At 36.9% G+C, this 25,566-nt stretch overlaps 5 protein-coding genes and 1 long non-coding RNA gene across 8 annotated transcripts; 1 reads left to right on the top strand and 5 right to left on the bottom strand.

Annotated features, from left to right (window-relative positions):
- Positions 1–5,402: 5,402 nt before the first annotated feature.
- On the bottom strand, positions 5,403–6,810 carry LOC141643515 (uncharacterized). Its single transcript, XM_074452700.1, has 4 exons — positions 6,355–6,810; positions 6,112–6,210; positions 5,752–5,910; positions 5,403–5,654 (listed from the first exon to the last, which is right to left on the bottom strand). The coding sequence occupies exons 1-4, from the start codon at positions 6,586–6,588 to the stop codon at positions 5,616–5,618; spliced, it is 531 nt and encodes a 176-aa protein (XP_074308801.1). The 5' UTR covers positions 6,589–6,810; the 3' UTR covers positions 5,403–5,615.
- On the top strand, positions 5,869–10,733 carry LOC141643516 (uncharacterized). Of its 3 annotated transcripts, none has more exons than XR_012543719.1 (3): positions 5,869–5,941; positions 7,119–7,192; positions 10,513–10,733. It is a non-coding gene; the product is annotated as an uncharacterized LOC141643516 (long non-coding RNA). The 3 variants fall into 3 exon arrangements; XR_012543720.1 differs by lacking the exon at positions 5,869–5,941 and adding an exon at positions 6,904–7,033; XR_012543718.1 differs by lacking the exon at positions 5,869–5,941 and having other exon boundaries at positions 6,904–7,192.
- LOC141626805 (cytochrome P450 81Q32-like) lies at positions 7,642–9,416 on the bottom strand. The gene is made up of 2 exons (XM_074440444.1): positions 8,526–9,416; positions 7,642–8,452 (listed from the first exon to the last, which is right to left on the bottom strand). Exons 1-2 carry the CDS (start codon positions 9,414–9,416, stop codon positions 7,835–7,837), a joined length of 1,509 nt encoding a protein of 502 aa, XP_074296545.1. The 3' UTR covers positions 7,642–7,834.
- On the bottom strand, positions 9,376–11,863 carry LOC141643512 (cytochrome P450 81Q32-like). Its single transcript, XM_074452698.1, has 2 exons — positions 10,826–11,863; positions 9,376–10,319 (listed from the first exon to the last, which is right to left on the bottom strand). The coding sequence occupies exons 1-2, from the start codon at positions 11,726–11,728 to the stop codon at positions 9,699–9,701; spliced, it is 1,524 nt and encodes a 507-aa protein (XP_074308799.1). The 5' UTR covers positions 11,729–11,863; the 3' UTR covers positions 9,376–9,698.
- Positions 11,864–12,832: 969 nt separating this feature from the next.
- LOC141643514 (cytochrome P450 81Q32-like) lies at positions 12,833–15,096 on the bottom strand. The gene is made up of 2 exons (XM_074452699.1): positions 14,238–15,096; positions 12,833–13,543 (listed from the first exon to the last, which is right to left on the bottom strand). The coding sequence occupies exons 1-2, from the start codon at positions 14,256–14,258 to the stop codon at positions 12,923–12,925; spliced, it is 642 nt and encodes a 213-aa protein (XP_074308800.1). The 5' UTR covers positions 14,259–15,096; the 3' UTR covers positions 12,833–12,922.
- A 9,139-nt stretch (positions 15,097–24,235) lies between these two features.
- LOC141641721 (transcription factor MYB73-like) lies at positions 24,236–25,021 on the bottom strand. Its single transcript, XM_074450373.1, has one exon. It carries the CDS (start codon positions 25,019–25,021, stop codon positions 24,236–24,238), a length of 786 nt encoding a protein of 261 aa, XP_074306474.1.
- Between the last annotated feature and the right edge of the window lie 545 nt (positions 25,022–25,566).

Below are 25,566 nucleotides of genomic sequence, written 5' to 3'. Positions count from 1 at the left end.
GTTGCTAGCTAGTATGGAAATGATAGTACACAGAGCTTTAGTTTGGTGGTGCTATACGTTTCTAGACAGAGTATTTAGTAGTGCCACGTTTCTAGACAGAGTTCTTGTGCGGGTGACCTTGGTGGTGGCAATTGCGGTTTTAGCCATGGCCATGGTGATGTGATGAAGTCACGGTTGTTTTGTGAAGAAGGCAACATGGTTACATGGTAGGGAATTGATAAGATAATAAACAACGAACCACACCGGCAAAGATTTATGTAAATTGATTTGTTAAGGTCAAGCTTGTGTGCATTCTACTTTGACTCGTCTTTCGGGAGATGTAAAAGTAGATGATGAACACAATACAACGATGAAGAAATGTAATGACCGATGAATTTATATAGTACCCGTATAAATTAGGCTAAATAAATTGTTTTGATGTTAAAATTTTGATAAAATTTAGTATGGTAAATTAATTTTAATTGAATACATATGAATACATATAAAATTACGTATCTACCCTTAAAATTTTGGCGCAAGAACGAAAACTAATATATTAATTTTTTATTTTTATTTTTCTTTAATTATGGTGGCGCCGAGATTCGGTACCACCCGGTGGCGCCCTATCACTATCCAAAACTTTTCCCTCATTTTTTTTCAATCTTTCCCTCCATTACTTCCTCTATATAATTTACTCATCCCTCAATCTTATTTCATTATTAATCCTTTTATGCCATCCCCCCAGACTTGGCTAAATAAGCTGAAGAATTCAATAGGAGCACAAATAACTGATCCAAAGACAAAGAAATGGAGTAGATTGAACATGCATTGCTAATTTTGGACAAGAAACACCCTCTTTTGAGCAAGTTCGTCGAGGAATTTGTCCTAACTTTCGATGGCAACAAATGGGGGCATAATGGTCCTTACCTAGTATCAAGGGTAGTTGAGAGACTAAATGAAACTATGGGATCAGAATGACAAAAGAATTTTACAATTTTACCCTCACCGGCGTTTTATGTAGTGGATTGGGTTTGGGTGGGAATGAGTTCCATTTGCAATGGATTAATGACAAGTTTAAGCAGATTGAAGAAGAAAGTTATACTGTGCACTTGTGGAATAGGCAAAAGTAGATGGATTTTGGTTGAAGATGAAGCATAATTAGTCATCTGATGAAGAGTAATTGTATTTTTTGCAATAATTCTTCAATTTCAACTTTGTAAATAGGGTTATTTGATATGAATAATCCAAACTATTGACCATCTTCCAGTAATAATCCGAACTTCACTTTAACTCAAAATAAACCACACTAATGTCCTCCTCTTCTCATATTACACCTAGGCCATTTTTAACCTATAATATCAGGTAAAGTATCAGGTAACCCCTATTTTTCAATTAATTCTCCATTAACAACCTTATTTCCATCTTTCCTAAAAAAACAAAAATTATCACCAATCCTCCTGCACAACTTCTTGATCTTCCTGTATTTTTTAGTGCAAATTTAGAGCTCACCAAGCCCATCATTCAAATCCATAATTTATTTCTCCTAAAAGTCAAACTACGAGTACAATGGATATAGATAAAATCATTGCTTGAAGAGTTTCATTGTCGAACTGATCTCGGAATTGGATCCTAAATATAATTTATATAATATAATAAATAGTAGTTGCTGCTCAAATGCGGCGGTCCACAGCAATGGAAGTACAATCGATTCTGTCAAAACGAAGCAGCAGCAATATGACCAATCTACCCCTCTGGTTAAAGATCTACGCATTATGTGACCCCGCTACGTATACTTAGATGTTAGTCGGGTCAGGTACTCGGATGAGTTCATTTTGTTGTTGGGATGTGGCGGTATGGCGGAGATGCCGTGAGGAGGGAGGAAGGAAGTGGCGTTGGTGGTTGCACCTGAGAAGGGTGCGAAGAGGAAGAAGGGAGGTGCTTGTGATGGTGAGGATTGGAGTACGGAGATGTGGCTGATGGTGCGAAGTACTGGCGGTGATACTTAGGTGGTTCGGTGGTGTTGAGCGGTGAAGTGGTGCAGTTTTTAGGGCGTGGTGCTAACATATGGTGTTCTTGTGTGTTTGATGGTTGGTGTCTTGGTGATGAAGGAGTAAAAAGGGGGAAGGGAGGAGGTTAATGTACAATCATAGGTTTAATGTTTTTAGAATTTATTTTTCTTAATTAAGGGTGACTTGATAAACAGGTACCAAGTTACCGAGTGTATTATAAGAAGATAAAGTTAATAGTATGATTTATTCTGGGATTAATTAAAGTTGAGATTATTATAAGAAGGTTGCTCATAGTTTGGATTATTCTTGTCAATTAACACTTGTAAATATCATTTATGTTCCTTATTTCTTGACTTACACGAATTGTTTTCATTTTAAAAAAATCGATTCCATAATCCCATATAACCGATAATGAAATTGGAGGATTAATAATGAAATAAGATTGAGGGTTGAATGAATTATATAGAGGAAGTAATGGTGGAAAGTTATGGAGGGAAAGATTAAAAAAAAAATAGGGAGAAAGTTTTTTGGGGAAAAAAAAGGGAAAAAAGAAAAGTCAAGTTACTGCCCAGTAAGACGCCAACTTGGCACTTAACGTTTAAAACAGACGGTCTAATTGAGTTTAGCTGCAAATGGGTCTAATTAATTAAGTTTAAGGGCACAGTTAATAAGTTGTCATACGAAGGGGTACAGATGGGAAAAGTGAAAATCACGGGGGCACAAATGGGAAAAACCCAAGTTTTATTTAAGACGGTACTCATATTCGACATTCCGTTTTTTCGCCTTAAATTTAAAGCGGGTTCATTCACATGGGTATAATATAAGACAATTTTTTTGCCTTTGTCAATGCATTATGCTTTGTCTTATTCATTCCACATAGGTATATTTGACCCGTCTTAAGAAAAGTAAAAGTGATGAGATATTGCAATTTCCCATAAAAATAGCATTTAATTCTTTCTTTTTTTGATTTCTTATCATATGCCTAGTGGGCATAGGTTAGAAAAACCGTAAGCTTAATGACAAGTAGTGTTCGTTTTAAACAATAATTTGTTTTTTGTTTTTTAAATATTACTCTGTATATTCTCCCCAACTTCATGGTTGAAAATTTGGAGAATTGGGGAGCGAGAGAACTCTTACCACTTGAGCTAACTCTTGTTCTATCAAACTTTTAAAATGTGGCTAAATATGTGAGATATATTCGAAAAGAGTAGGTCGCTTGTAAAACATTTTAACAATCATATTGTAAAACGATATAACAAAAGACATTGATGTTCTTATTATAGAAAGTGATGATTGGTTGAAGTTAATTTAGTGAGGGCTTTTTAGGTAAATAATCACTTGGTTTACAATAATTTTTGTGTAATACGGCTTTATATAAGAATTATTGATTCGAAAAATATAGTGAAGAGGACGAGAGATAATCTTTTAATCTTGTATTTTTAATATCTTCAAATCTTGTATCTATAGTTTATGCAAAAAAATATCTTAACTTTTTGTTCTTCTGTTCTTTAAAATTTTTTTAGAAAAAAGAAACAAATTATAAATATCGACCACTTTTTTTTCCAAAGAAAAGACTAATTTGTAAATAAAACGTCAAAAAGTAAATACAAAAGATAATTAAAATTGTTTCGATTATAATAGAAGCCAAATAGAAATTTTCTCTTGTAAAATTTAGGTGAAAACATAATATGACAATTCAAGTCATTCTCGTATCGTTATTTTCATGAAGTTTTTTAAGATCATTTGTTTGATTCAATTTTGAGAAAAAATACCTTTTACTGGCATTAAAAATTGTCGACAATAACATGTATCTATTGTAGAAAATAAAAAAGAACAAGAGTTTAGCTTAAGTGGTAAGAGACGAAGAGTAGTAAAAATTATACTCTGTATATTAATAGTTGAAAAGCTCGTGCGATGCACATGACACCTAATAGACGCAGTAGTATCATCTTGACAACATTTGTTAGTGGTTTATGGCATCATTGAAATTGTTGGATTACCAAGGTATATTTTTTTTTGCATCAGTGATAAAGTTGATTTACGTGACCATAGTCCGATAATAGAAAACAATTAAGCTTGCCAAAAAGTCCAATTATTATGTTGAAAAGGGAGCAAACAAAGTTTCTACATTTCGATTTCTACGTGGTAGCCCTTTGTTTTAAAAGGCATCATTGGTACCCTAAATTTTGTAAATTGTTCATAAAATATTCATAAAATTTGAGTTTTCTAACAAATAAATTTATTAAAGGAATTGTATTTAACATTGAGTAAACGGAGTTTATGATAAAAGTTTGACAAATTATCGCAAAAAAAATTAATAAAAAATGCATACATTAAACATTTAAAAATAACGGATTAAAGTTTTTTTAGTATTTTAAAAAGTTTTCATTATAATTTTTAAAGCTTAATATTTTTATAATAAAGCTCGGATTCTTTCAAATAAAGCTCGAGATCTATATATTTAAGCTCAAGTAAACACACATTATAAAGCTTGGGTTCTATTCTATAGAACCAATACAGTAAATTTTAATTTTTGACATTAAAAAATTAAAATATAAATCAAAAATTATAAAAGATCGAAAAAATTGGTTATGTTGTATAATACTTCCTCCATTCAATTCCAAACTACCATAGTACACTTTTCACGTTTGCCAACGCATGTTTTGCGCGGTAAATATCATTAGCTACGTATATGCAAAAATTATAAAAGTTACATATTTTTAATGTACTCGTAAAGACGAATCAAATAAGATCCCACAAGAATATATTTTCACTTATATATTGAGAGAAAATTGCAATTGAAGATTCATTTGTGAATAGTATGCAAAAACCAATATGGTAGTTTGGAGTTGAATGGAGGAAGTACTTCGTAGTATTTGTGAAAAAAAAAAAAAAAAAAAGCTTTATGTTAAAATTTGGGAGGAACACTCTCTCAACTAATTTGGAATCGAAAAGAAATCAAATAGAAATTGGACCAATTATATTTTCAAGGTTTCCCAAACATTGAAATTGGCTTAATTGTATAATTCAATTCCAATTTCATATTTCGGTTGTTTTCTTCACTACCCCTTTGTTTTCTTGTGTTAATCATTAGTGATTTTTTTCCGATATCAAATGATTTTGATGGTTCACCATGGTTGTGAAAAGGCGCGATAAGGATGATGCTGGGACCGATGAGGAGACTCCACTCATTAAACATTTTGACTAGATGCACACAACATAAATGTATTAGGAACGTTTGCAAATTCCAATTGCGTCAAATCAATGATGGTCGATATATCACGGAGTTTATGATATAAGCTTTTGGTTGAAGTCCCATAATCGATTTTATATTCTAACAATATCATATCATTTGGGTAATTCTTCTTTCTTGAGTTATTGTTCCTGTTTACGGATCTTCTAACAGCACGCATATAATGAAACCTACTGAGTAGTTATTTCTCAATTCTGTGGAATATGAAACACTGTACAAATATATGAATACAGTCCGAGTTGACAACCGGGATAGTCAGGCAATTATTAGTACCATTAGGAATAAGAACATATTATTTTTTCTTATCATAATCATACACAATTGCACTTGAAATACCGAAACTGACACCATCAAAGTAGTCCGGAGTCCAACCTCTAACCACTGCGACTTGGCTTGTTCGAAACATATACATACTGGAAAACCAAACATCATAGCTCAATCATTAATCAAAGACTAATTAGTAGTAATGATTTCTTAGATTGCGAAAATCATGTAGCTTTTATACTATACCTGATCATCACCTTCAGAGCTAGGAGTCCAATCATTTGTTGCCGGGTTACTCTTAATCTTATAATCACCTTTTGTTCCTGCATATTTAGATGATCTTTGTTGCTCATTCTTCTGTCCCCTCTCATTTCCGTTTCCCATCTTTATAAACCCGGTCCCTGTCTGCAACATTTACCAAAGCACAAGCACCTTGGTAAGCCAGTCTTACACAAGTATATAGTAAAACGGATCTTTTTAGTAACTACGGAGTAGGTTTTTTTTTTTTTTTAACATTTGTGGATTATGTTTTGTATTGGCAGAGTCCGTTTTACATAACAACAATGAAAAACCGCCTTACAGGAGACCAAGTGTTGGGGAGTATACCGTATGATGTTGTTTGTCAACAGTTTCCTTATGCATGTAATACTCGGTCTCTACAAACTCTTCTGGCACGGGGACCCCTCCTTCCACGGATAAAACTGTCTAAATTTCACATAAGAATTCATCAAATATGACTGCAAAACTGTCTAAACTTTTGAACTTACTAATCAACAGCCCGGACTCTGAGTTCTGTACTCCGTATATGAAGGAAATACTAGTACTAGTTGAGAAAGAAGGGAGTAAAACCTGAGATTGAGACTTGAGGTCGTGCAGCCTGTTAAGCTCAGGAATAGTCTCGGAGTGGGCCTGATGATGGGTACTGAGAAAGGCATCAGCATCGGGATCAGGTTCACTGCGATTGGGCTTGATAGGCCGCTTAGGTGTGATGGACTCGAAGTGAGCACGGACCTCATCAGCTACTCGGAGTTGCTGGTCTTGGTCTAACACTTCGTCGCTCCTGCTTGGCTTGTTTACCGTCATCTTCTTTCTCGTTTTCCCGTTCTTCTCCTCTATTATGTGTTGGGGTTTGCTTGTGCTAGTCGGAAAATGGGTAGATTTAAGATTGTAGGTAGAAATGGCCTGTCATGAGGAATAAAGGGTAATCAAGTCATTTGTTTATTAGGCAAAACAGAGGGAGTAGGGAGAAAACTAGGGGCGTCTTGTGATAATGACATTTACCTGAAATCAAGATAACTCAAAATGAAACCATAATCGATAACAACAGACACCTTTTATGTATTACACCATATTTAACATACGTGACTTATACTCATATTGTATGCATACAACGGTCTTATACAAGAACAACTGAAGCAGAAATACGAAAAGTAGAAGAGTTGAGATTATCTAGTCAACTTTAAGTGGGATTTGACTCCCTGATCTCCAATGTCAAATGTCTATTGGATTTGGAATATGCTTTATGAGAGTAATAGCCTTAAACTAGTTATCATATCAGCTGATTTTCTTTTTCTTTTGAGATTTTATTTTTTTTTATTTTTTTTAATGTGAAGGATTATTTTACGCTCGCGAGTTGCAGCAACTGGAAATGTACATCTGACGATGACACTGGTGCCAAATTGTTAAGGTACTAGTAGTTTAATTACTTCATTGTTTCCTAATTTTTGTATTCTGTTGAAGACTTGGAAGTCATATATCAGTATATCACTGGATTGATCATCCACTTGAAAGTCTTGAAGACTCGAGTATTATCACTCACAGTTACCAGCATAATGACTGTCCAAATAGCTCTATTTTCGGTCTGCCTTCAACTCTTGTTGAGGATCGTCAACGATTTTATTCCATATCATCAAAACTGAAAACAAATTAAATCAGTCTTTGTTCGACACATATGCCAACTACATCCCATGTTACAGTCTCAGACTCTCAGTAAGTGATATGGTCATTGCTGCATGTCTCGGATAAGGCTATTTTGAGGAGGAAATTTCATATTTTGACCTAAGATGAAATGCCGAAGAGACATCGTGTAGGGAAAAGTGTGTCGTGTTGATAAGAAACACAATCAAAATGAAGTATTATTGAACTAAGATTGCATCATAATATTCATATATGATATACATAAGATAGACAACATCATAGAATTTATGCAGGCTCAAAGTCTTATTTACAAGCTCGGAAGCCACTTCAAACGAGGAATTAGGGAGTCAAACCTGGGACCTATCCGATACTTTCATTTGACGTATTTCCAAATTATATACAGTAACTTAGGTCAAGCAAATTGAAGGATTTTGCTGGTGTTTGACCGCGCCTTACACATTGCCTCCAGAGGCTGTGCTTTAGGCATGTTAAGCCCTTTTCCTTCTGTCATATCCACTTCTTTTTCACTGACCCTTTTCCAGTCAAAGCATTGAATCAGTGACCCTAAAGCCAACCCGGCCATTCGGGTTCCCAAGCTGGCTCCAGGACAACTTCTTCTTCCTAACCCAAAGGGCAGTAACTGCAATTTGTACTGATCAGGGTCTGAACTGTCGAAACGTTCTGGCTTAAACTTTTCAGCCTCATCCCACAGGTTAGGATCCCTGTGAACAGCCCATACATTAGTCAGCAACATAGTGCCACATGGGACATTGAACCCGCCTATCGTACATTCCTGGGATGACATGTGAGGTAGCAGAAGTGGGACAGCAGGGAACATCCTCATCGCCTCAGAGACTATATTTTGAAGGTATTGTAGTTTAGGAAGATCCAATTCATCAACTAATTTTCCTCCAATTTGACTGTCTATTTCAGATTTAGCCTTGTCTAAAATATTAGGATGGTTGAGAAGCAGTGACATTGCCCACTCTAGTGTTACTGCAGTAGTATCCGTCCCAGCTGCTAACAAAACCTGCATACAAAATGATGGCAACATGTTCATTCAGCCTAAACACATCCAAAAGATAAGAAGCCAAGAAACTCACCAATATTTGCCCTTTAATTGTCTCGTCAGTGTAATACTGCGGTTCTGATTCCTGCAAAGATAGCAAACGACCAACCATAGTTTCATCGCCTTCAGATTTCCGAGACCCTCTTCTGTGTTCATCAATCAAGCGTTGGAAGAAATCATCCGACTTTTTTGCAAGTCTTTTAACTCTTTTCACATAACCACCATAGTCAATCCAGCTCAGCACTGCCACATAATCGCCAGGGTGGGCGGCGCCAGCAAACTCTAAAACCTCTGTAATTATATCAGTAAATTCAGCTGCCTCTTCAGAATATTCAGCAGTATCACCAAAGTATCTTTTCCCAGTTAACATTCTCATTATAATGTTAAACATCAAATTCTTAAACACAGTTTTAAGCTCCACTTTCACATATTCTTTGCTCGAGAGGTCGTGGAGATGTCTAACCATTTCTTTAACTTCATCCTTTCTAATCCCAGAAGAAATGCTCAATCGGGTCTGAGACAGCATTTCGAGTGAACTTATCTTACGAAGGTTTCGCCAGTGCTCCCCATAAGGAGCAGTAAGAACTGTATTGAAATTATATGCAAGGTACTTCCCCATCAACAAACGAGGGCGATTAGCGAAAATGATATCGTTTTTGGTGAAACATTCTTCAATTGCTGAACTGGAGGATATAACTACTACCGGCCTACCACCAAATTTGAGGTAATACACAGGACCATATTTCTCTGATAGTTTTTGCAGGCTTCTGTGAACTGGTTCTTTCAGAAGATGTAGATGGCCTATCAATGGAAGAGATGGTGGACTTGGAGGTAAGTTTTGATTGGATTTCTGAATCAATTTTTTGTAGGTCAACGTTGCGAAAAATAAGGTAAAAACTAGAGAATACAGCCAGAGCTCTTCCATTGTTATTAATGGTTCAAGATTCAAACTTTGAAGTATGTATTGGAATTTGTTTACTTGTTATGGTCATCTATCTGATATTTTATCATATATATCCACTGGCTTGGTCTTGTAAAACAGCACCAAATAATAGAAAATGATTCTTCTAACTAGCTGCCAAGAATAAACTACTGTCATTCTTCATTATACCGCCGCTACAGCGAGAAGTCATTGACTTGGCTGTTTATATTAGAAAATAAGCTAACATGAAATACAAATTTCCAAATTCTGTACAAATAACTTAGCTCAAGCAAATTGAAGGATTTTGGTGGTGTATGATCGCGCCTTACACATGGCCTCAAGAGGCTGTGCTTTGGGCATATTAAGCCCTAAACCTTCTGTCATATCCACTTCTTTATCACTGATTCTCTTCCACTCAAAGCACTGAATCAGTGACCCTAAAGCCAACCCGACCATTCGGGTGCCCAAGCTGGCTCCAGGACAACTTCGTCTTCCTAACCCAAAGGGCAGTAATTGCAATTTGTACTGATCAGGGTCTGAACTGTCGAAACGTTCTGGCTTAAACTCTTCAGGTTCGTTCCAAACGTTAGGGTCCCTGTGAACGGCCCATGCATTAGCCAGTAACATGGTGCCACGTGGTACATTGAACCCGCCTATGGTACATTCCTGGGATGACATGTGAGGTAGCAGAAGTGGGGCAGCAGGGAACATCCTTAAAGTCTCCGAGATTATATTTTGAAGGAATTGTAGTTTAGGAAGATCTATTTCATCAAGTAAATGATCTTCTCCAACTTGAAAGTCGATTTCAAGTTTAGCCTTGTCTAAAACATTAGGATGATTGAGAAGCAGTGACATTGCCCACTCTAGTGTTACTGAAGATGTGTCGGTTCCAGCAACTATGAAAACCTGCATGCAAAGTGTTAATAAAAAAATTTAGAATGTATTCTGGTTTTTAGTGTGTCAAAGGAAACCAGAAGGGCAGTATTGATGTAGGCGGGTTTTGAATCTTGTTTATGAATCCTGGTGGCTTACAGTTCAAAAATTTGAAATTTGTTTGGGAAAAAGACTGACATGTTTCATTTGATGCAATTCTGAACAGAATTCTTCACATGATGGATTATTCCGAAATAAGGTTGCTCGTGTTTGACCCGTTCTATGTTGCCATTGGTGGAACCTATGATGCTGGCCAGCAGTGGTGGATCTGGGGGGAGGAGCGCTCGAGTGCTCGACTCCTCTGAACAAGGAGTTTTTGTTTTTTAGCTAAAATTTTCGGGTTTTTTCTTGTATACCTTACTCTATTAGTAAATCTTGACTACTGAATTTCCCAACTTGAACATGATTTATTTTCACATTTGATCCATGTTTCAAAAAAAATCTACATCTGACATAAGCTAAGATGCGGAAAAACTAACCAATATAAGTCCTTTAATCGTCTCGTCTGTGTAATAGTCAGGCTCTGATTCCTGCAAAGACAGTAGACGAGCAATCACAGTTTCTTCTTCACCTTCTACTTTCAGAGACCCTCTTCTATGTTCATCAATCAAACTTTGGAAGAAACTGTCTGTCTTTTTCGCAAGTCTTTTAATCCGTCTCTCATAACCACCATAATCAATCCAGCTCAGCACAGCCACGTAGTCGCCAGGGCGGGCAGTTCCAGCAAACTCCATAACCTCTGTAATTATTTCAGTAAACTGAACTGCGTCGTGAGAATATTCCGCAGTTTCACCAAAGTATCTTTTCCCAGCTAACATTCTCAAGATAATATTAAACATTAAATTCTTAAATACAGTTTTAAGCTCCATTTTCGCATAATCTTTGCTCGAAATGTCGTGCAGATGTCTGACCATTTCTATGGTTTCATCCTTTCTGATCCCTGAAGAAATGCTCAATCGTGTTTGCGACAGCATATCAAGGTAACTTATCCTACGAAGGTTTCGCCAATGCTCTCCATAAGGAGCAGTAATAATAGTATTGTAGTTGTATCCAAGGTATTTGCCCATTAACAATAGAGGACGATTTGCGAAAACCACATCGTTTTTGATGAAACATTCTTCAATGGCTGAAGTGGAGGATACAATTACGACTGGTCGAACACCGAATTTGAGATAAAACACAGGACCATATTTTTCTGATAGTTTTTGCAGATGTCTATGAGCTGGTTTTTTCATGAGATGTAGATGCCCTATGAATGGAAGAGAAGGTGGACTTGGAGGCAAGTTTTTATTAGATTTCCTGTTTTTCTGAACTAATGTTTTGAAGGTCAACGTTGCCAAAATTAAGGTAAAAATAAAAGAATACAGCCACAGCTCTTCCATTATAATGTTACTTACAAGATTTTAGTAAGGATTTTAATGGTTTAAACTTTGATCTTCAAAGTATGAACTATGAACTATGAACTATGAACTGTGATACTCATTATTAAATACTCGCTCGGTCCCGTTCATTTTGTTGTCCTATTCTATTTTGGGATCTCAGTTAATTGTTGTCCTTTCTATTTTAGTAATGCATTTGATGAGCAATTTGTCATTCACAATCAATTTGGTTAACTTGTCATCTAACAATTGACTCCCTCCTCTTTCCTTGGTCTTTGTACCACAACTAAAGGACAACAATTGACCGGAACGGAGGGAGGACATTCTAATCTTCTTGCTTGGTCTTGTAAAGTACCACCACATAATAAAAAAAATCGGTTTCTCTAACGTGCTCTGATTAGGGAAATGAGTTTTTAAATGGAAAATACAATAATTGGAAGATTGGAGTTAATTTTTTTTATAGTTAGATCTTCAATATCCATCCATCAAAGCAACAACTCATTGACTGGGTATTGCCTGTTTGTATTAGGAAGTAAGCCAACATATAGTCATGCCTTGACACCCAACTAAATTCGACAGAGCTCGAGAACAAGTATCATATTGGGAAGCTTATGATGAGATTAAATGATGAGGAATTGAGGATATCAGCACAAACTTTGTTTTCTTCAAGACACTTCATACATTTTACGATAATGTAAAGTATCGGTCACTAGCAGTAAGCATATATACAAACAATATAACTGCCATTGCTCGCTTCTTGTTTTGAATATCCTAGAGTGTAGTTGCAGGTTGTTATGCATGAGGATTCAGGGAACCAACAGTGGCATGCTAGTATGCTACCCTTCTTGTTTGTCTCAACTCAGTATGTGCCTAGAATAATCATAAACCGCTCTGGAAACAGCATCTTCGTCTTCTTATTGAAAATATAAGGTACGATTATGTAGATACTGCAACAACTCTGCTCAGGAATTGTCCAAACAGAACATCTACCATCAGCGGCTTTCTTTTTGTCGACTTTCAGATTAAAATCCTTTTAATGTAAGATATAGACGAACATTCTCCACTCATACCCTGCTTTTAATATAAGCTGACATATAGTCATGCTTCGAGTCTGAACATAATTCGATAGAGCTCGAGAATAAGTATTGTTCAATTCAACACGGAGTATATTTTCAGAATTATATACAATAACTTAACTCAAGCAAATTGAAGGATTTTGGTGGTGTTTGATCGCGCCTTACACATGGCCTCAAGAGGCTGTGCTTTGGGCATGTTAAGCCCTTCTCCTTCTGTCATATCCACTTCTTTATCACTCATTCTCTTCCACTCAAAGCATTGAATCAGTGACCCTAAAGCCAACGCGACCATTCGGGTGCCCAAGCTGGCTCCAGGACAACTTCGTCTTCCTAACCCAAAGGGCAGTAATTGCAATTTGTACTGATCAGGGTCTGAACTGTCGAAACGTTCTGGCTTAAACTCTTCAGGCTCATTCCACAGGTTAGGGTCCCTTTGAACGGCCCATACGTTAGCCAGTAACATGGTGCCACGTGGTACATTGAACCCGCCTATGGTACATTCCTGGGATGACATGTGAGGTAGCAGAAGCGGGGCAGCAGGGAACATCCTTAAAGTCTCGGAGACTATATTTTGAAGGAATTGTAGTTTAGGAAGATCCATTTCATCAACTAAATGATCTTCTCCAACTTGAAAGTCGATTTCAAGTTTAGCCTTGTCTAAAACATTAGGATGATTGAGAAGCAGTGACATTGCCCACTCTAGTGTTACTGAAGATGTATCAGTTCCAGCAATTATGAAAACCTGCATGCAAAGTGTTGATAAAAAATTTGAGAATAATCTTCTTTTTGTGTACCCAAAGAAGCGAGAAGGGCAATATTGATGTAGGCGGGTTTTAAGCCTTGTTTATGAATCCTAATGGCCTACAGTTTAAAACTTTAAATTTTTTTGGAATAAAGACTGATTACAATGAAATATAGAGGCTAAAGGTACTACTGCTTATCTCATTATTGTGAACCATGTATCATTTGATGCAATTCTCAACAGAATGCACGCCATGGATTATTCTGAAATAGCATTCATGAATTGGTCGGACAAGAATAAGGTTTCTCGTGTTTGACCCGTTCTATGTTGCCATTGGTGGAACCTATGATACTGGCCAGCAGTGGTGGATCTGTGGGGAAGAGCGTTCGCCTCCCCTGAACAGTGAATTTTTTTTAGCTAAATTTTTTGATTTTTTTTTCTAGTTACTCTATTAGTAAATCCTCGCTCCGTCACTAATGCTGGGACAGTATTATTATTGTTATTGTCGATATTGGTGATCTACTGATAGACTAAGGTATATCACAGGAACAACTGGTGATCTTTTGAATCTCATCGTCTTGCAGACTACTGAATTTCCCAACTTGAACATGATTTATTTTAACATTTGATCCATGTTTCAAACAAATTCTACATCTGAGTATCTGACATAAGATAAGAAGCGAAATAAACTCACCATTATAAGCCCTTTAATCATCTCATCAGTGTAATACTCAGGCTCTGAATCCTGCAAAGACAGTAGACGATTAATCACAGTTTCTTCTTCACCTTCTACTTTCGGAGACCCTCTTCTATGTTCATCAATCAAACCTTGGAAGAAACCGTCTGCCTTTTTTGCAAGTCTTTTAATCCGTCTCTCATAACCACCATAATCAATCCAGCTCAGCACCGCCACATAGTCGCTAGATGTCCTATCAATGGAAGAGATGGTGGACTTGGAGGAAGGTTTTGATTGGATTTCCTGTTTTTCTGAACTAATGTTTTGAAGATCAACGTTGCGAAAATTAATGTAAAAATAAAAGAGTACAACCAGAGGTCTTCCATTGTTATAGCTCTTTCAAGATAATGAGAGAGTTATTAATATGTGGAGGGAGGAGTTTGTAGGTAAGTTTGGTGAAACTGTGAAAGGAACAATAACTTTCCTCGCTCGAGACTAAATTAAGTTCGGTCCTAAATAATTTGAAAAAAGCCTATGTACGAATTTCATTAATGTTACAGTCGAAAAGTAATGATTCAATCCTAGAAGGCAAATACTCAATACGCAAATGTTAAACAACAGGCTACAACAAAAATCTGAGAAATTGCTCATGGCAACTTAATAGATGACCACGCTAAATTCGACGGAAATACGCAGTTGCAATCGTGTATCAATGATTTCTCAATTACTCTCTGTCTCATTTTATGCTAATACATTTATATTCAGCTGAGCAATGTTTTAATCAAACGTAAAAATTCGATACAACAAGTGGAAATATCAAGGAATTGTGTTATTGTTATTGTTGGGGGTTGAAGAGTTGACATCAAGACTTCAAGCGCCGTGACTATGAACTGTTGATTTGGTTGTCATCTTCATATTGACATTACAAACTCACCAAGGTTTTTTATGTTTGTCAAAGTTGAACATAACTCTGTTTGTGAATTTATTGCCTAATCAATAAGGGGGAGTTTGTTTCGCGCATGGGCATGAGTTTGGAATCAGGAATCATACCTGAATGGTATGAGGTTAAAGTTGAAATATGTAAAATAAAAAATTTATATCCGTCTAAAGATGTAGACGGGTCAAATAATTTTATTTTTGCATGAAAAGTAGATGATAGTGGGGTTACTTTTCATGCAAAAATATGTAAAATAGTGGGAGTTACTTTTCATGCAAAAATAAAACGGAAAATTCACGCGGTACCCTTGAACTTTGTCATTTTGCACGTGGTATCCAACTTTTTAAGTTTGTGTACAAAATATTCTTGCGATTTGATTTTCAAGTACAATATGCCATTTCTATCGTTCTTAAAATTTTTAATTGAGCATAAATCATAGACCAGAAATCGGAATAGACTATTTTTTTTTCAAATTGATTACCTCTTTGAGATCTATAAATTGATAAAATAAAAATGGTCAATCGGAAATTTAAGATCGAAGATATGGTTGATTTGAGATTTTCGTTAAAAAAAACCCTATAAAATGTCAGTCGACAATTTTTTTTCTCAAATCGTATGTTATGACGAGAAAATCATTTTGGGGAAAAAATTTGGCCAATTCTGAATTTTGGTCTATGATATATGCGCAATTGAGTTTTTTTATAGCGACAAAAAGGGCATGTAGTGCATGAAAATCAAACCTAAAGGGTATCATGTACACAAACTTAAAAAGTTGGATACCACGTGCAAAATGACAAAGTTCGAGGGTATCACGTGAATTTTCCGAAAATAAAATTATTATTTTACCCGTCTACATCTTGAAACTCGGTAAAAGTTGAAATATGTAAAATAAAAAATTTTGATATTATAAATCATGCAAATAATTTTTTTGCTCATATAAGTATATAAAAAATTGATTTACAATATGCCATAATTTTTTTTTCACGTGTTTTACTCATTATAATTTGACATCCATGGGTATCAATCTCATACCCACCCGTCACCCCCTCCCTGAGTATGAGAAACCCATATCTCATGGGTTTGAGGTATGGATATTAAACTTTTATAAATCTCAAACAAAGACTTGGTATGAGTTTGACTAATTCCAAACTCATATTACATACTTTTATTATTTAAACCAAACACCCATAATCCCTCTCCTTCAGCCAGGCCAACCCGAAAACGCGTAAAAAGGTAGCGAGTCAATGAGCGTTTAAGCAAGGGTCCTGCTATACATCGTCGACAAATTACTAAATATCGTCGACAATTAACGTAAAATTCCAAGTTTGCCCTCCATATCATGACTCCATATTGGTCTCACCAAAATGCAATTTCCGTCTCAAAACAGAAATGAAATTACCGTCTCACTAAAACACAAGTCACCGTCTCACAAAAAATATTTCAAACAAAAAAAAAAAAGTCGGGTTTTGTAATTAACAACATGAACGGGAACGATTTTAACAACGATTTCAACAATGAAGATAGTAACGAGGTTAGTTTACGATTTAGTTTTGTTAAAAATTTATGTTTTATTATCGTTTGAATCCCGAATTAGGATAGATGCCATGAATGTAGACGGAATTATGATAGAATTTGTGACGGATTTATATGAAAAAGCAATTGAAAAAAAAAAAAAAAAAAAAAAAAGAAAGAACACGGGCTGGCCGAGACGTGGGGTTCTTCGTCCCAGGCCATCCCGGGCAAGCGGGGGCTGCGTCTCATGTTGGGTTTGGACGAAGGATTCCTTCGTGCTGGGCTTGTGTTGGACGAAGGAATTCTTCGTCGGCCCATTGTTGTTTGTTTTTTTTTTTTTTTTTGTTTTAGAGTTTCTCGTTACTTTTTTTTTTTTTTTTTTTTTTTTTTTTTTTTTTGTTTCCGACTCGTTTTGTATAAAATAATTAATTTCCGTCTTTGTATTAAAAATTTTTATTTTTTATAGTTTCTGACAATTCAAATAATTATAATTAATTTCCGTTATTTCCGACTCGTTGTGTACAAAATAATTAAATGCCGTTTTTGTATTATAAAACAATTGAATTAATTAATTACCGTCTTTATATGAAATTTTTATCTTTAACATTTCCGACTCGTTTTGTAAAAAATAACTTATTACCGTGTTTTTATTAATTTTATATTATTTTATATTTACTTCGACTAGTCCCGTAGCAAATAATTGAATTAATAACTAACTTGTTGAAATGCGTGCGCATGTGATTAACGATGGAGACGGTGTTGATTACTCAGATCATTTTACGACAACCAGATTTTTTGCATCTAGTACTGAAGCGTTTAATTGGGCATATGAGATCGGGCTCCGACTCGGGTTTGGTATAAAAAAAGCAAGCAACAAGAAAGTTGGTCGTAACACGAATTTGAGACAACGTTATTTTGTTTGTCGGATGGGTGGAAAAGGTCCCGTAAATAAGGATGCCGATTCTTTAATGAGGGGTAACACACTACCGCGTGGTGCAATTGCAAATTTTCAATGAAAGTTGTTGAATTAGAAGAGAATAAGTGGCGGCTTGTGATGAGATCCGGGTTTCATAATCATGGTTTAACGTTGTATTGTGACGGCGACAGATACTTTGCAAAGCTTGATGACGAGGAGTTGGCTTTTATCGATGCCCAAGTTAGAGCTCACGTTAGGCCGGCAATTATTAGTGCGGGTTTGCATCAGCGGAATCCGGAAAAGTCAAGACCTAATCGGCGACAAATCTACAATCGTTCTCAGAAAGTAAGGGCCGAGGAAAGAGATGGGAGAAACCCGGCACAACAGATGTTAGCACTTGCGGTTCAAAGATAAGTACGTTCATTATTGGGTCACGATCGAGACCGATGAGCTAACCCACGTGTTCATGGCTCATCCGGAAGCCGTTAAGATGTTTCGATCATACTATTATGTGGTACAGATCGATTCCACGTACAAGACAAATGAATACCGTCTTCCGCTTGTTGAGATGGTTGGAGTCACACCCGTCGGGAAGAGCTTTGTCATCGCGTATGCTCTTGTGACGCATGAGTCCGAGGAGAAATATATGTGGGTACTACGGAAACTGAAGGCCCTGCTCAATGATGCCGTTCAACCTATTGCTATTGTTACTGATTGCGAGGGAGGTTTGTTGAACGCGATCCCCATTGTTTTTCCCGATTCGTCTCACTTGCTATGTCTTTGGCATATATATTCTAACGTGGAGACGAAAGCACTTGATATCACGGATCAGGATAGTTGGGCTAAGCACGTAACTTATACCTTGATATCCGATTATTGTAGTTTATTATCTTCTGCATCCGATTAAATGACTTAAAACGTAATTTAATTAAAACAATCCTTAAAACACAATTTGACATATTTTAATTAAAACATTACTTAAAACGCGTTTTGACATAATTAAAACATAAACCAATAAAAACATAATTAAAACATACCATACCCTAAATACCAAACCCTAAATAGCTAACCCTAAACCCTAAACCCCAAACCCCAAATCCCAAACCCTAAACCCCAAACCCCAAACCCCGAACTTAATTATCTTCCGATGATGAAGATGACGATTCCTTGTCTTCTTCATGATCTTGAATCTCAATTTCTTCAGGTTGGGTAGACATATATTGAGTCAACAAATCATTCAAGTAGAGATAAAGAATTCCTTGCCCTAAGACTCTACCAAAGACATAAGTCCGATAGTCTTGGGTAATCGATCACGGTGAGAATGCGCTCAAAATATGTAAAGATATCACTTTTCAACCTACGAAACTCCCACATCTTCTCGTTTAGTACTTCATCAGAAACAACCTCATCTCTAACTGCTGGAGTTAGAACATGATCCGGGTTTCCTTGTAAAATTATACAAAGGGTCCCAATTGGAGATTCTTCAAGCATGTGCCATACAGTGTCACTGGGAACCACTGATTCAAGACGCTCAATTAGAATTGGTAAATTTTGAACAATTAAATCGATTCTTATTTGATAAACTCTGGTTTTTTGAGCATTTGTGAGAACCATTTTGGAATTGGATGTTGTGAGTTAATAATTAGTATTGTAGTGAGTGAAGATGATTTGGATGTTGTGATTGAAATTGACATAGAATGGCCTATTTATAACCTATTAATTATAACGGTTAAATTTGAATTATAACGGTTAAATTTGAATTATAACGGCTGTTTTTGAATTGTAACGGTTATTTTGAATTATAACGGTAAAATTTGAATTATAACGGCTGTTTTTGAATTGTAACGGTTATTTTGAATTATAACGGTAAAATTTGAATTATAACGGCTATTTTTGAATTATAACGGTAAAATTTGAATTATAACGGTAAAATTTGAATTATAACGGCTATTTTTGAATTATAACGGCTATTTTGAATTATAACGGTCACATTTTTCCCTATATAAACATCTACATAATGTTGTAATTTTGCACTCATCTTCAACCTTTTCTATTTTCCAATCATCTTCATCATCTTCCATTTTCTTCTTCAAATCTTTACTTATGTCAACATCATCCTCAATGTGGGGAACCCGACCAATTCAAGGCCTTGATTTTAAGAATCAAATTTGCAATCGTTGTCAAAGAAACGCTATCATCATGATTTCCGGGACAGCTACTAATCCGAAGAAAGCATTTTTTAAGTGCGTACCTTGCAATCGTTTTGTGTCGTGGTTGACTGAAGATCATTTAACAATAACAAAAAAGTTGAATATAGCATGTCAAGATGAAGGTGATGATGCATCAAGTGGAAATGTCATGAAAGAGCAAGTGATAGGTATAAAAAAGGAGATTTCGGAAATGACAAGGATGATGAAGTTTTATTTCAAGTGTATCTTGTATTTGTTTGTTTTCATTATGTTGGCCATTGTCATGAAGTAGTTACTATTTCCAGAAATGTATGAATTTGCATCAGTTGTTATGTATTCAAGAAATTTAAGAAATTTCAGAATTTAAAACCGTCATGTTTTTTGAAATAAACAACGTTCAAATAGTCAACTAACATAATCATCCAACATAAAAAATGTCTTCAAAACCGTACAACATAAATGAAAACAAACACAAACTAGTCTCCCGACTACTTATCATCCTCTTGGTCGCTATCAGTGTACACACCATCTGATCTACGCTGAACAACATCACCGGGTGTTTGACGAGGTCCTCGCTGACGTATGATATCCCCAGCCCTCTCAATCAATGGGCCGACGTTCTTCATCATCTGGCGGAGGAAGGCAAGCTGTTTCTTGTCATCCTTAATTTTTTTGGCCTCGTAAAACTGAAACATTACAGCACGTGCAGTCTGCAAATTGACAAGAACAACTAAAACATTATAAACATTATCGAGGAACAGTAAGAAAATTATATCGATTATTACAACAACTGTAAGTAATATTATTACCTCAGCAGGAATATCAAAATCCTCATGTGGCGGGGGGGCATCATGGTGGTCGGGATCAATGATGAACGGGTGAGAATTCCCATTAAACCAAGCCTCATACTCGCTCCGTCTCACCCGGAAGCTAACGGTCTCGATTTACGAGAAAGTCGAACCACGTGATCCCGCCAAAGAATCCCAAAGATGATCAGTCTCCCCAACCCCAACACTAACCTCGTACCCTATCCCCGGCGGACGATGCGCCGTCAATCTCATAATGGGATTGGGTATGATCTCGCACATACCCAAACCGTCAAACACCGATCAGCCGGTACGGCTCCGCTATGTCCATGAAACGAATACAACCGGTATACAAAGTACGAGGATAATACTCCTCCTGACGCGGCCCGTACGGATCCCACCTAATGGAAGCACAAGTAAGCCCATCTAACAACCTCCGATACTCCAACAATTTCTCCGCATTTTGAGCGAAAGGACCAACGGATCTCCAAGAACACGACCGAGGCCGAGTAGGGGGTCAATTGCCGAAGGTGGACCGGGTCCGAACATAGGAAAATACTCATAGATCCACGATTGCAACAAGGTCAAGCAACCACCAATAGTCTTCACACCAAAGACGTGAAGCCACCCCCAACCGTCGGTACATGAAGGCAAGTACACCGCTCCCCAAGCGTAGTCGTGTACACCATCAGTATCATACACTAAAGGAAACAACTGAGGACGTATCCTATCACCTGATTTGTCGACAAAAAGTGTCGACCCCAACACCACAGCCAAAAACCCCTGAGCAAAAACAACATCACAATTAGCTCTCGCCGTTTCACAAACTGCATCTACCAATATACCCCCACTCTTGTAAATAGGGACCTTCTTAGTAGAGTTTAACGGCAACCTCAATCGCTCTCGATGAAATCCCAAAGAAGCCACATACATACATAAGGGGATCCGCCAACGTCCCGTCATTACTCTCCACCTTACAACAGCTTACAAAGAACTCGAATGCCTAAGATCTGCGCAACATCGTGAAGGAGTATGGACATCTCCCCAAAAGGCATGCGAAAAACCGTTGGTGTCGGGTTGCCATCTCTCAACAAAAGCAGAAATAAGGGGCATGTTATAATTCTCGGCCATGGAATCTAATAGGTGAGAAAGACCAGTACCGTCATAAATAGTCTTAACGCCCGGAGGGAGTCGCCAACAACTCAACAACCCCGTCTTACCAAACCGGTGGTAACCCGTCAAAACTGGTCGACCAACCTCATTAGGAGTCGCCCATATGGTGTTGGCAATGTGGCCCCCGAAGCTAGGAATCACGTGGGGAAAGTCAGGACCACCAGGAACACGATGATCGATCAACCAAGAGACATCCTTACCCGACTTCTTCTTCGGAGCCACCACACTACTAGAACTACCATCCGACCTCCGCTCGAAACGCCCCTCCTCATTCCGTCTACGTGGCACCCTACGCACTCGCTCAATACCCGCCTCCTCCTCACCTATCACATCACCAGACCGAACCAGCTCCTCCTCCACCCGCTCATCAGTCCACGAATCGGTACTACCATCTCCAACCTCAGACTCAAACTGGAGCCCCTTTCGAGCTCGAACGTGACGGTCATTTCCTCCACCGGCCATCTATTCCAAAAAATAAGTTTAAGTAAATTAAAATTTAAAGAAAAAAAAAAATTAACCCGGAACGGGGTTTATTAATAATAATTAATTAATATTTTACGTAAACTAAACGAGACGCAACAAAATTATATTTACAACAACTTGATTACTTAAATTAATAAAACAAAGAATTTATAAATATAAGTTTATGTAAATTAAAAAATAAATAAAAAAACAAAATATCCCCAAAAGAAGTTTATTAGTGATAATTAATTTATATTTTACATCGACAAAACGAGACGGAAAAAATATATATTTACAACGACTTCGCCACGAACGACAATTATTATTAATAATTTATTACTTTATAACGATAACAAAATAAGACGGAACAAAATTTATTTTTTAAAAAAAAAAAAAAAAAAAAAAAAAGTATCGACAATTTCTAAAACAAAAAAAAAAAAAAAAAAAAAAAAAATTGGGCCGGCGTGGGGATTCTTCGTCCATCACCAAGCCCAGACGAAAGAAAATTTCGTCCAAAGCCCATGACAGACATTTGGAGAATCCTTCGTGCGGGCCTGGTCTTGACGAAGAACTCTCTCGTCCCCAATTTTGCCACGTTTCCTTTTTTTTTTTTTTTTTTTTTTTTTTCGATTACGATAATTCCGTTTGATTTTCGCGTAACACGACTAAATCCGATTGAAATCGTAGCACCTATCCTAATTCCGTCACTAATTTGGCATCTATCCTAATTCCGTCACAAAATTACAACCTTAACAAAATACTACAAAAAAATTTTTAATAGTAATCACATACCTTGTTGAATGTTTGAATTCGTGACGGAAATTATGCGGTCGATACGTTTTTTTGTTGAAATTTGAGTCGGGTTTTTTTTGTTTTCAAATTTTCGAATTTTAAAGGTTGTTATTGAATAAAAAGGAAAATATAAGGGGGAGTGTGAGGGAGGGGCAAAATTGGAAGTTCATTAAAATTGTCGACGATATTTAGTAATTTGTCGACGACCTTTAGCAGGCAGGTTAAGCAAAGACGAAGCTTAGCGCAGGCCAAATGGGCCATGGCCCGCGTGAACTTGTCAAGGATTAGTAATAAAATGGCATGAGTAATATTTAGATGTGGACGATAGTCGATAGTGGACGGAGTTTTTAGTTTCATCAATTAATTTTAGGATGTGAAATCAACACTACTCGTAGGATGTAAGTCAGTCACATAATGTAGTTTGGACGATAGTGGACAGAATTCAAGTTTCAAACCAATCCGAAAAGGAAGGGTGCAATCAATCATGAATGTTCGATCATAAAAGCATTCAAAATCCAGTTGTTAATCACCAATAAAACAGGTTTCTGTCGCTTTCCCTAACCAATTTGCCTTGCTTTCCGTCTTTCCCCTTTTCTTTCCTTTTGTTTTATCTTCGTTTCTCAATTTCCGATAAATTTCTTACTAGTACTCCATTTCGCATCATCATTAAAGTTTGCTCATCTTTTTAGCTGTCACACTTAATTTAATCGCTAGTCAACAAGACAACAATTGGACATTATTATTAAACTAAAAAAACATAAACCTTTTTGCTTTTTAAAGTTCGATTCTGTTCAAGTTTAAACTATGATCGATATGTCTTGGCAAGTTTGTTTAGATCATCACCGTCCAATTTCCAGTTTGTATTGCTTAAAATCGTTTAAATTGAGAGAGTTAAAGACCATTCATAACCTTCTTTGATTGTCACCTATTTTAATCTAACGTGAGGATCATTAGGTTAAAACTGTCTTAAACAAGAAATTGCGCTATTTTCATTTGTTCATCATCATCATCTAACATTGAAACTAATGCATTGGTTCGTTCCAGCTTCCACCACATTCATCTATACACTAAAACTTGACAACTTCTAAGAAAGCGACAAAAAGTTTATTTCCCGCTTTGAACTACTTGAGCTAATATCCAAAGAAAAAAGAGATGAGACGAAGTCATAACGAGTCTCGATACCACCCTCTCAGAATCTCCTTACACTTGAGCGAAAGGGGTTTCCTTCTTTACGCTCTGTTCTTCATCACCGCTTGTGAACAATACCCACCACCATAACTCCCATTGCTATTATAATTACAATTAAGCTCTAATCCCGCCATATAACTTCTCACCTCTTTCCTTATCATCTCTTGCATAACCCTCTTAAACTCCTCACTATACGCCGCCGCTACCGGCATCGCCACCTCCTTCACAACCGCCACCGGCGTCTCCTCAACCGGCGAGTTAGTCACCGATCCTCCCTCCGAAGAATCCGACCCAGGTAACGACAGACATAAATCCGTCGCCGGAGCCGCCACCACCACCGGTTCAACACAAACCGGACTTGCATCGCTATTCTCCGAACCGGATGGACTCATTGATCGCTTCATCGGCCGGCGATCAATATCATTGTTGTTATTATCATTATCGGTATCGCTAGTGACTGAGAATTTTCGTTTGAGAGTAGAATTCCAATGGTTTTTAATCGCGTTATCGGTCCGACCGTTTAGGAGCCTAGCAATGGTGGCCCATTTGTTACCGAATCGGGCGTGGGCCCGGATAATAGTTTCATCCTCCTCAGAAGTGAAAGCCCGGTGTTGAACAACGGGAGAGAGCTGGTTACACCAACGTAACCGGCACGATTTACCGGATCGACCGGGTATGGATTTACTGATCAAGGTCCAATTTCTTGGACCGTGTTTTTGAACTAATTGGGTTAAAGCCGTATCCTCTTCTTGGCTCCATGGGCCTTTTATCCGGTCCACCTCTTTCCGGTTTGGGTTATTGTTGATACTTCCACCGCCGAATATCATTTTTATTTGAATTTATGTAGTGAGATGGAGAGTGGAGAGGGTTGTTTTGTGGAATTGAGAGAAGTTGAAAGGGGAAATAAGAAGTGAACGGATAATTGAGGAAGTGGAGAAGTGGTTTTATACTTGTAACTGAAAGTAGAGAGGAGACAGAGTCATGACAGGTTGAGCCGGTAAAAAGAGAAAAAGGGAGTGAACAAATTATATACTCAATGCGGAGTAGATCCGTAAGGTATCTGTTTTATAATTAAAAAGGAAAAGTATTATGTTTTTTAGGTACACGGGACAAGAGTTTGTTATTTTTAAACCCGCTATAACAATAGAACGGATATCTCTCTCTCTTAAATCGAACTTGTGATAATAGACTATTTAAAGGTTGATATGCTTCTTCTTATTAATTAGCTTTATCATAAGAGTGTTATTTAATTAATAAAATAAATAAATCATATAAATTGATCGTGTTATAATGTAAGACAATTGATGGGGCATATTCTGCACCCGCTGACCGAGTCAACATATTGAGCAAGGCCAAAGATATCCAAAGCAAG

This window comes from Silene latifolia, chromosome 2 (genome assembly GCF_048544455.1).
Source record: "Silene latifolia isolate original U9 population chromosome 2, ASM4854445v1, whole genome shotgun sequence".
NCBI classification, from domain to species: domain Eukaryota; kingdom Viridiplantae; phylum Streptophyta; class Magnoliopsida; order Caryophyllales; family Caryophyllaceae; genus Silene; species Silene latifolia.
The sequence above is the reverse complement of the archived record's forward strand: the minus strand, read 5'-3'. Positions and strand labels throughout refer to the sequence as shown.